We start from the raw sequence: 12105 nt of genomic DNA on the forward strand, positions 1-12105 counted from the left end.
CTGTTGTCATTTGGTTTATTCTGATTTGATTGGATGTTCTGGTCCTGAGGCTTCAGTGTTTTCGTAGAACAGGTTTGTGAACTCAGCCCCAGGACCAGCTGGATAAGGGGACTTTGCTCAGCTCTTGGTATTGTAGGGCTTAGTAATGATATGAGAGTGGATCACTGTATTTTTTAAAATTATTTTTGGGTATTGGCCTAAATCTACCCTGCATGCATTGGTTGTAGTTTTGCTCTGGACATGTAGGAGAATCTTACAGAACTCTGCATGCAGGATTTAAATGGGGAGATTGTCCCATTGGGCGAAATATTGTTTTGCAAGTGGACCCCACAACTCGCTGCCATAAAGTGCAATTGGTTCAATGACACATTCAATTTGTTTTAGCCAAATTTGTATAGGTATTTCAGTTTGGATTCATTTTTAATGCTGTAGAATGCCCTGCGTGATTTCTCTCTGTTCATTCACCTCATTTAGGTGTCCAGTTGAGCTTATTTTAAACCTAAGTAATTGTAGTGTGTGCAATACTCTATATATTTTGTACCAATTGAGAACTTTGGTCTAATTCCCTGAGATCTGGATCGTCTCTGGAAAATCATTATTTTTGTTTTTTGGGGGTTTACTGCCCAGGCCCAGGTCTGGCAGTACTGCTCTAGCAGGTCCAGTCTCTGCTGTAGGCCATGTGCTGTGGGTGACAGCAGGCACAGGTCATCTGCGAAGAGCAGGCATTTAACCTCTGAACTGTGGAGACTAACACCATGGGCTGAGGATTTTTCTAGAATAGTGTCCAATTCGTTTATGTAAATATTGAAGAGCGCGGGGCTCAGATTGCAACCCTGTCAAAGACCCCGCCCCTGGTTAAATAATTATGTTATTTTCTTGCCAATTGTGATGCTGCACGTATTGCCAGTATACATTGACTTAATTATGTCATGTTTTACCCCCTACACCACTTTCAATGACTTTGTAGAACAGTCCTGTATGCCAAATAGAATCAAATGGTTTTTGGAAGTCGATAAAGAAAGTGTATATTTTGGAATTATTTTGGTGGACGTGTTTATTGGTCGTGCAATGTTTTGGTATAAATCCAATTAGGCTTTTACTCACTACATTGTGCTTATTAACCTCTTCAAGCGTGAGATCCAAATATATCTAACGGTCGCCCCAGCCTGAGTTTTTTTTTATTTTTTTTATGCGCATGATGTCAGAATGCACTCACTGTTCCAAAATGTGATTGTTACGCAACAGGACAGTTGACCCGCGCTGCCCTCAAATCAAGACACATGCTGCCTGCTAATTATCTGTAGGCTATATGTGACCAACCGCCTTGATTCGGTCTTATGTAGCAAAATCCAGAGTGTTGGTGACTGTAACTGTGCTGCTGGCAACAATTTAATTATTCTGCGCTCAGGCATACTCAGACTGAATTTACGAACGCACCCGAAATGGTTACTTGCATAGTAGAGTCTTTTTTTAAGACGTGTAGCTGGCTAGATAGGTAAACAATGAAACTAGCTAGGTAAGCAAAGTGTCAAAGTCAAACCCTACACGTAACGTTAGCTAGCGAGCCAGCCAGCTAATGTTAGCTAGCTAGCTAAACAATGAACCATAATCCCAACTGCATGAATCTGCAGGTAGCTAACCAACCAGGTTCAATATTAGCAAGCAAATGGCTCTGAGATACGAATAATAAGAGCATACACGTAACGTTAGCTAGCGAGCCAGCCAGATAACGTTAGCTAGATAGCTAACAGTACACTTTAACTTGAAATGAAACCACTTTCTGCCAAAATTAGAAAATGTAGCTAGCTAGATTATTTTACCCGTATACATCATGCATGATTGACGCGTCTCCCTGTCACGGATGCCATGGTTTCCCTTAGTTTGAAGATGTAATCTGGAGACAGGTGTTTTCTCCATCTCGTTAGCTATCATACTCTAATTCCACAGATTTCAAAACTCGATCCTCCAGAAAGTGGAGAGCAACACTTATGCAGCTCCAATACACGATACGTTTAAAAAAAGCTGCGTTAGACAGGATTACCTACACATACTGACCAGTTCAAATAGACAAAGCGTGCTATATGGCAGACCAATCCTCTCTGCTCTCTCGACATGTCCAGCCCACTCATTATCTCAGTCAATCATGACTACTGGCTCGTAATTTAACAATTGTATTCATATTTACAGATGCCATACAAGTTTGTTATTAAGGCACATGAAAGTTCACATGTTCCAGAAGGCATTTGCGCCAGAAAACTAATTTTGATTAAAAAAAAATTAAAAAAGTTTACGTTCAAATGGCTTTCCTGTGAGGTAGTGACCCGCGACATATGCCTAGTTTACTAAACGAGTCACATATTTCAACTTGTCAATTTGAAATTATTTTCTAACAGTTTGAATTGAGGTGTGTTCCGCCTCCTCAGTAATTCACATAGAATGTAGCCCATTTCACTGTTGCGGACAATTTATGTTTGAGACTTTACTGAACCGTACAAAATTCTCTCTTCGATGAGAGCCCAAGCACCTCCCCAGTGTTACCCCAGATCAAGTATGCAGACATTTGCACAGTCTAGCACTAACTTTTTCCCCCTGGCACATTTCCTGGCTGGTGCTTGCATTGCCTTCATTGTTGTTTTCCTTACGAATTTTGGACGTGTGTTCCTCTCAAAGTAAGTGCCTTATTTTCTGTATATCGTGTTGTCGTTTCTATTGTAGTATACCATATGTATGTATGTATGTAGCATAATGTATTTACTGTTTTATTTACATGCTTTCAAGTACTGGTGAGAAATCATGCATTCCGATTCTTGCATAGATTGTAATGGACACATATGATGTGTGTAAAATACTTTCTTGAATGTTGAAATTTAGAACGCTTACATTTATAATACTACAGAAGTTCATACAAATGCCTCTGTAATTGTTAGGTTCACTCACTCAATCACACTGTCTCTCTCTTTCATTCACTCACGCTGACTCTCACTCACTCTCTCACATGCACTTTGACTCTCACACACACACACACCAGATCAAAAACCCAAAACATATGTTAACACATGGTGAATAGCACATGCTGCAAAAGCACGTGGTGCTTTTTTGGACAGTTATCATCCTAGATAGACTACTAACACATATTGAAATCAGGCATGATCAAAAGGGTAGATCAGGTGTTCAAAGGAACTATCGTGACAGTTTAACATGTAATCTGTCAAGTCTGAGATGGAGGGGATGAAATCTTCTGGTGCGGTGGTGGATTAACTTTGCACTGCCAACCTGTGAAATAGTTGCATCCAAAACATCATTAGATACCTCCATGACATGTTGTCATTCAGTGCATCTGTGCAGCTTGTATTGTATACAGGTGGGCTTCTTGGGAAGGTGCTGGGGAATGGCTTTGGCAGAGGCTTTTTGACGGTTGGTACTTATCTGTTACTTCAGTTCAGTACAGATTTGAAAATCTCAGCCCCCAAAATCAAACCGAGTTGGCTGGCCAGCACACGTGAGATTTGGTTCTAGGTTCGGAGATTATCTCTACTCTCCCTCAGCAGGCCACTATGATTAAGGTCACCCCCTCCCACCCCTTTTTGTTTTCTTTGATGAAAATATTTTTGTGAGTTTGACACCACAGTTTTCCCACCTCTTCCCGTACAGGAAGAACTGCATCCTGGCTGACGAGATGGGCCTGGGGAAGACCATCCAGTCCATCACCTTCCTCTTCGAGATGTTCTCCATGGGCCTGCGGGGACCCTTCCTCATCATCGCCCCCCTTTCCACCATCACCAACTGGGAGAGGGAGTTCCGCACCTGGACGGAGATCAACGTCATCGTCTACCACGGCAGCCAGATCAGCCGCCAGATGATCCACCAGTATGAGATGTACCACAAGGACCAGCAGGTGAGCCAACATGGTCTGTGTGTGTGTGTGTGTGTGTGTGTGTGTGTGTGTGTGTGCGTGCGACAGTAGGCAGCTGTGAGATGTATCACAAGGCCCAGCAGGTGAGACAATGGTGCGTGCATGTGTGGGGTGTGAGACAGTATGTTGGGCAGATGCAGTGTGTGCATGCATACTAAAATGCAAAGGTTCCTGAAGTGAGCCATTGTATGTGAATGTATGAAATTGCACCACTGTGTATGTACAGTGGGGAGAACAAGTATTTGATACACTGCCGATTTTGCAGGTTTTCCTACTTACAAAGCGTGTAGAGGTCTGTCATTTTTATCATAGGTACACTTCAACTGTGAGAGACGGAATCTAAAAAAAAATCCAGAAAATCACATTGTATGATTTTTAAGTAATTAATTTGCATTTTATTGCATGACATAAGTATTTGATACATCAGAAAAGCAGAACTTAATATTTGGTACAGAAACCTTTGTTTGCAATTTCAGAGATCATACATTTCCTGTAGGTCTTGACCAGGTTTGCACACACTGCAGCAGGGATTTTGGCCCACCCCTCCATACAGACCTTCTCCGGATCCTTCAGGTTTCCGGGCTGTCGCTGGGCAATACGGACTTTCAGCTCCCTCCAAAGATGTTCTATTGGGTTCAGGTCTCGAGACTGGCTAGACCACTCCAGGACCTTGAGATGCTTCTTACGGAGCCACTCCTTAGTTGCCCTGGCTATGTGTTTCGGGTCGTTGTCATGCTGGAAGACCCAGCCACGACCCATCTTCAATGCTCTTACTGAGGGAAGGAGGTTGTTGGCCAAGATCTCGCGATACATGGCCCCATCCATCCTCCCCTCAATACGGTGCAGTCGTTCTGTCCCCTTTGCAGAAAAGCATCCCCAAAGAATGATGTTTCCACCTCCATGCTTCACGTTTGGGATGGTGTTCTTGGGGTTGTACTCATCCTTCTTCTTCCTCCAAACACGGCGAGTGGAGTTTAGACCAAAGAGCTCTATTTTTGTCTCATGAGAGCACATGACCTTCTCCCATTCCTCCTCTGGATCATCCAGATGGTCATTGGCAAACTTCAGACGGGCCTGGACATGCGCTGGCTTGAGCAGGTGGACCTTGCGTGCGCTGCAGGATTTTAATCCATGACGGCGTAGTGTGTTACTAATGGTTTTCTTTGAGACTGTGGTCCCAGCTCTCTTCAGGTCATTGACCAGGTCCTGCCGTGTAGTTCTGGGCTGATCCCTCACCTTCCTCATGATCATTGATGCCCCACGAGGTGAGATCTTGCATGGAGCCCCAGACCGAGGGTGATTGACCGTCATCTTGAACTCCTTCCATTTTCTAATAATTGCGCCAACAGTTGTTGCCTTCCCACCAAGCTGCTTGCCTATTGTCCTGTAGCCCATCCCAGCCTTGTGCAGGTCTACAATTTTATCCCTGATGTCCTTACACAGCTCTCTGGTCTTGTGGAGAGGTTGGAGTCTGTTTGATTGAGTGTGTGTACAGGTGTCTTTTATACAGGTAACGAGTTCAAACCGGTGCAGTTAATACAGGTAATGAGTGGAGAACAGGAGGGCTTCTTAAAGAAAAACTAACAGGTCTGTGAGAGCCGGAATTCTTACTGGTTGGTAGGTGATCAAATACTTATGTCATGCAATAAAATGCAAATTAATTACTTAAAAATCACACAATGTGATTTACAACATCCCAAATCAAATTTTATTGGTCACATACACGTGTTTAGCAGAAGTTATTGCGGGTGTAGCGAAATGCTTGTGTTTCTAGCTCCGACTGTGCAGTACTATCTAACAATTTCACAACATATACCCAATACACACAAATCTAAGTAAAGCAATGGAATTAAGAATATATGAATAAATATATGGACGAGCAATGTCAGAGCGGCATAAACTAATATATAGTAGAATAGTATACAGTAGAATACAGTATATACATATGAGATGAGTAATGCAGGATATGTAAACATTAAAGTGACTAGTGTTCCATTTATTAAAGTGGCCAGTGATTTCTATTCTTTGTATATAGGCAGCAGCCTCTAACGTGCTAGTGAATGCTATTTAACAGTCTGATGGCCTTGAGATAGCTGTTTTTCAGTCTCTCGGTCCCAGCTTTGATGCACCTGTACTGACCTCATTTTACATTTACATTTTAGTCATTTAGCAGACTCTCTTATCCAGAGCGACTTACAGTTAGTGAGTGCATACATATATATTTTTTTATACTGCCCCCCCGTAGGAATCGAACCCACAACCCTGGCGTTGCAAACACCATGCTCTACCAACTGAGCTACACCTCGCCTTCTGGATCAGCAGGGTGAACAGGCAGTGTGGTTGTTGTCCTTGATTATCTTTTTGGCCTTCCTATGACATGGGTGCTGTAGGTGTCCTGGAGTGCTGGTAGTTTGCACCAAGTGATGCGTTGGGCAGACCGCACCACCCTCTGGAGAGTCCTGCGGTTGCAGGTGGTCCAGTTGCCGTACCAGGCGGTGATACAGCCCGACAGGATGCTCACAATTGTGCATCTGTAAAGGTTTGTGAGGGTTTTAGGTGCCAAGCCACATTTCTTAAGCCTCCTGAGGTTGAAGAGGCGCTGTTCAGCCTTCACCACACTGTCTGTGTGGGTGGACATTTCAGTTTGTCAGTGATATGTACGCCGAGGAACTTGAAGCTTTCCACCTTCTCCACTGCTGTCCCGTCGATGTGGATAAAAGGGTGCTCCCTCTGCTGTTTCCTGAAGTCCACGATCATCTCCTTTGTTTGGTTGATGTTGAGTGAGAGGTTATTTTCCTGGCACCACACTCCCAGAGCCCTCACCTTCTCCCTGTAGGCTTACTCATCATTGTTGGTAATCAAGCCTACTACTTTTGTGTCGTCTGCAAACTTGATGATTTAGGAGGAGGCGTGCTTGGCCACGCAGTCATGGGTTAACAGGGAGTACAGGAGGGGGCTGAGCACGCACCCTTGTGGGGCCCCAGTGTTGAAGATCAGCGAAGTGGAGGTGTTGTTTCCTACCTTCACCACCTGGGGGTGGCCCGTCAGGAAGTCCAGGACCCAATTGCACAGGGCGGGGTTCAGACCCAGGGCCTCCACACAGCATAATGCTCCCACCACCATGCTTTACCGTAGGGATGGTGCCAGGTTTCATCCAGACGTGACGCTTGACATCAGGCCAAAGAGTTCAATCTTGGTTTCATCAGACCAAAGAATCTTGTTTCTCATGGTCTGAGAGTCCTTTAGGTGCCTTTTGGCAAACTCCAAGCGGGCTGTCATGTGCCTTTTACTGAGGAGTGGCTTCCGTCTGGCCACTCTACCATAATGGCCTGATTGGTGGAATGCTGCAGAGATGGTTGTCCTTCTGGAAGGATCTCCCATGTCCACAGAGGAACTCTGGAGCTCTATCAGTGACCATCGGGTTATTGGTCACCTCCCTGACCATGGCCCTTCTCCCCCGATTGCTCTAGGAAGGGTCTTGGTGGTTCCAAACTTCTTCCATTTAAGAATGATGGAGGCCATTGTGTTCTTGGGGACCTTCAATGCTGCAGACATGTTTTGGTACCCTTCCCCAGATCTGTGCCTCGGCACAATCCTGTCTCGGAGCTCTACGGACAATTCCTTCGACGTGATGGCTTGGTATTTGCTCTGACATGCACTGTCAGCTGTGGGACCTTATATAGATAGGTGTGTGCCTTTCCAAATCATGTACAATCAAATGAATTTACCACAAGTGGACTCCAAGTTGTAGAAACATCTCAAGGATGATCAATGGAAACAGGAGGTACCTGAGCTCAATTTCGAGTCTCATAGCAAACGGTCTGAATATTTATGCAATAAAACCTGTTATCGCTTTGTTATTATGGGGTATTGTGTGTAGATTGATGAAGGGGGGAAAAAACTATTTAATCAATTTTAGAATAAGGCTGTAACGAAAACAAAATGTGGAAAATGACTGAATACTTTCCTAATTCACTGTACTTCTATTAATTTTTTAAAACTGGTACAGGGACCTTCAGACTAGTCGTATGTGGTTTGTGGGCATCCTAGAGCAAAACAACCAACATGTACGTGTTCGTGAGAGTCTCTCCTTTACTCATATTAGTGTGTAGCCCAAACTGATCGGACACTACAGACAGAAGTTGACAGATCGGCTGTACCGTCTTCAGACGAATTCCAAGATGCTTGTGGGGTTCGTAGAGCAAAACGGAGACACCATCGTGTTTGTGAGAGTCTCATCTTTGGTTTGTGGGCCAAAATGTTAGGACACTAAATACGTTTTCGTGAGAAAACCGATTTTCGGGATGTGTCATGGTCTGACAAACACCGTTCTAGCTCTGCCACCTTTTACCGCAGATGTGGAAGTGCGGCATTGGCTGATGCGGTGGATTGAGATGCATCCAATGCAACAACAAAAAACATCTCTAGCTTAAACTGACAGATTTTTATGGATTTTTTTTATTATGCTAAGTAGATTTACGCGGGGCCACGGAAATCGACTCTAGGGGGTTAAACCCAGACTTGAACCACACACCCTCTCCACCGAATAGCAGTCAGGGGAAGCAAAATATTGATTGCTTTGCAACGCTCACAGTTAGCCACTGATTCCTTCCAAACCATCCTTCCAAACCACTCATTCGTCTTGTTGTGTAATGTTAATTTCCAATGGCCGATGAGCACCGATACATTTGATCTATATTTTCTCTTCATATGCTAGCTAAGATTTTGAAGTATGATATTGACATGATCAGTACAATCAAAGCTACAGTAGATATAATGTGATTTGACGTCATTTTATCTGTGTCCAATGACCTTGAGCCTTCTTGGACGGGCACTTCTACTGTAAATCTATGGCAGCACCCAAAGGGGCTTGAACTGCCTTGCTCTCCCTGTAGATTCCGCGGTGATGTAGTGTCCCCATGAGTGACAGAACACTGAGCCAATCACGGCGCAACTAGAGAAGATTACCAACGCCTACGCTCTGTGCTTTCGCTGGCTGCCCCGCCACCACAGAAAGCACTGAGCTAGGCTGAAACACCTGCTTTTTGGAGCTGCCTTACTCAAGAAAGAGACCATGTTTGTATGCGGCTTTATAATTTTTTTCTTCTACATTGTTTGTAATGGCCCGTCCCTTAAAAGGGCAACTGAAAAATTCTCACCTAATGATTGTGCTTGATTGAGCATGGATCACTCCTAAAAACCTTTATTCATTAACTTTAATTCATTTCTTATCATTTAAACACTCAAATACTTTAATTGTTCTCCTAAATATATTTGTGTGCTTCATTTCTACTTGTACTCCTTGTAAAAAAATGTCAGCGTAGAGCCCTGAACTATAATAAATAAGCCATATCACTCCGCCTTTTGTGGCAGGTTAGGCATTTTGTTGATTCTTGATGTTCAGTTGTAGAACTGTTTCTGTTTTTACTATTGTATCTAAATGATTTATTTTAACATACATTGGTTAAAAGAAGCAGGTCACAAAAATGAAATGAAATTAAGAAATGACTTCTTACTAGTAATACATTTATTGTTTTAGAAAAACGAAGCATGTTCATCCGTATTAGTTTTTTGGGGTTGTAATTATGGCGCAAAATATTTTGGCTGGTAAAGAATCCTGAGTGGCTGGGAGATTTTAAAAATCTACCTGCCACAGTGGCTGGAGGACCAAAAAGTTAATTTCCCACCCTTATTAGAGAGCGCAGTGGAACCTTGCTACTAGTATCTCGAGAAATGTGTTTCCGTGGTACTGACAATATCTGTACTTCATGCTTCTCGAGTGCTTTTAAGGAACTCATGTTGAGGAGGTAGTCTCAAGGTAAGGTGTTTTGAAGTAATGGAAGAGAGCTTTAATGGATGCGTAATGCCCCTGACCCACTTCCAGCTCAGGCCCGAATAAATGTTACATGAATGTTTTGCTGCAGTAAAGGGGACACACAGAGTGCCGTGTGGCAGCAAGCACAATTGCAGGTTTGATTATTGTCTTCTAACGTTACAAGATAGATCAACTTCACCGAAGAACGCCTGGCATTATGGAATGCACATCAGGGAAAATGAATATTACGCATTTTGATATTTGATCAGAGAGGACCGCAATGTGTTGCCACTGCAATTCTCTTGATTTTACCATGGTAGGATTACACTTATTTAGGACCAGAACTGTACTTACATCTGCCCTCATTGCGGACAAATTCACAGCATTCATCAAAGTGTTTAAATAATTGCTCTAAAAAAGTGTTTAAGAAGTGTTAAAGCATTCTCAATTCCTTTTTTCCCCCAATATTTCCTTTTCTTCTACCTTTCTTTCTCTGTATATAGGGAAACATAGTGTTGGGAGGGTACAAGTTCCACGGGGTGATCACCACCTTTGAGATGATCATGGCCGACTGCCCGGAGCTGAAGAAGATCCACTGGCGCTGCGTGATCATCGACGAGGCCCACCGCCTCAAGAACCGCAATTGTAAACTCCTGGAGGGCCTCAAGCTCATGAACCTGGTGAGGGGGGTAGCTAGCTAACTCTCTTGACCGTCTGCATTGTTCTTTGTAGTCAATTCAGTGCAGCACCAGCCAAGGCTAATAGTAGCATGGATGCCCTCCCTTGGCCCCGTGTAGCTCAGTTGGTAGAGCATGGCGCTTGCAACGCCAGGGTTGTGGGTTCGTTTCCCACGGGGCGCCAGTATGAAAAAAATAAAAAATGTATGCACTCACTAACTGTAAGTCGCTCTGGATAAGAGCGTCTGTTAAATGACTAAAATGTAAATGTCAAATGTCAAGAGGGAAGTACAGCAGAAAAATCAAATTGAAATCAGCCAGACTAACGAGTGGGATCACTGAGTTGGATGATACATACCAAGTTGTCTTTGAGTATCATGAAAAAAAAAAATATAAACCCTAACCCCTGTAGGAACACAAGGTCCTCCTGACAGGCACCCCCCTGCAGAACTCCGTGGAGGAGCTCTTCAGTCTGCTCAACTTCCTGGAGCCCCTACAGTTCCCCTCAGAGAGCCTCTTCCTGGAGGAGTTTGGAGATCTGAAGACTGAGGAACAGGTGATTTTCTCGGGGGTACCCTTTTTAGGGTTGAACAAATCTGGGAAAAAGTGGGAAACTTTCCTTTGGAATTAATGGGAATTTACAGGAATGTATAGGAAACTTGCCATGTGAAAATACAGGAATCTATGGGAATGTTGATTCTTCCTTATACAGTTGAAGTCGGAAGTTTACATACACTTAGGTTCGAGTCATTAAAACTAATTTTTCAAGCACTCCACAAATGTATTTTTAACAAACTATAGTTTTGGCAAGTCGGTTAGTACATCTACTTTGTGCATGACACAAGTAATTTTTCCAACAATTGTTTACAGATTATTTCACTTGTAATTCACTGTATCACAATTCCAGTGGGTCAGAAGTTTACATACACTAAGTTGAATGTGCCTTTAAACAGCTTGGAAAATTCCAGAAAATGTGTCATGACTTTAGAAGCTTCTGATAGGCTAATTGACATAATTTGAGTCAATTGGAGGTGTACCTGTGGATGTATTTCAAGGCCTACCTTCAAACTCAGTGCCTCTATGCTTGACATCATGGGAAAATCAAAAGAAATCAGCCAAGACCTCAGAAAAAAAATGGTAGACCTCCACAAGTCTGGTTCATCCTTGGGAGCAATTTCCAAACGCCTGAAGGTACCACGTTCATCTGTACAAACAATAGTACGCAAGTATAAACACCATGGGACCACGCAGCCGTCATACTGCTCAGGAAGGAGACACGTTCTGTCTCCTAGAGATGAACGTACTTTGGTGCGAAAAGTGCAAATCAATCCAAGAACAACAGCAAAGGACCTTGTGAAGATGCTGGAGGAAACGGGTACAAAAGTATCTATATCCACAGTAAAACGAGTCCTATATCGACAACCTGAAAGGCCTCTCAGAAAGGAAGAAGCCACTGCTCCAAAACCGCCATAAAAAAGCCAGACTACGGTTTGCAACTGCACATGGGGACAAAGATTGTACTTTTTTGAGAAATGTCCTCTGGTCTGATGAAACAAAAATAGAACTGTTTGGCCATAATGACCATCATTATGTTTGGAGGAAAAAGGGTGTAGCTTGCAAGCCGAAGAACACCATCCCAACCGTGAAGCACGGGGGTGGCAGCATTATGCTGTGGGGGTGCTTTGCTGCAGGAGGGACTG

The 12105-nt window shown here is 43.5% G+C and overlaps 1 protein-coding gene across 2 annotated transcripts in view; it reads left to right on the top strand.

The window, feature by feature from the left end:
• LOC311133485 (chromodomain-helicase-DNA-binding protein 6-like) overlaps window positions 1–12105 on the top strand; it is a 125482-nt gene that overhangs the window by 70752 nt on the left and 42625 nt on the right. For both annotated transcript variants that reach the window (XM_084166971.1, XM_084166972.1), the window contains exons 12-14: window positions 3652–3895; window positions 10232–10408; window positions 10818–10961. In XM_084166971.1, the coding sequence (XP_084023097.1) occupies window positions 3652–3895; window positions 10232–10408; window positions 10818–10961 (565 nt within the window). The remainder of the gene's footprint in view (window positions 1–3651; window positions 3896–10231; window positions 10409–10817; window positions 10962–12105) is intronic.

Source organism: Coregonus lavaretus (assembly GCF_964263955.1).
Source record: "Coregonus lavaretus genome assembly, chromosome: 8".
NCBI classification, from domain to species: domain Eukaryota; kingdom Metazoa; phylum Chordata; class Actinopteri; order Salmoniformes; family Salmonidae; genus Coregonus; species Coregonus lavaretus.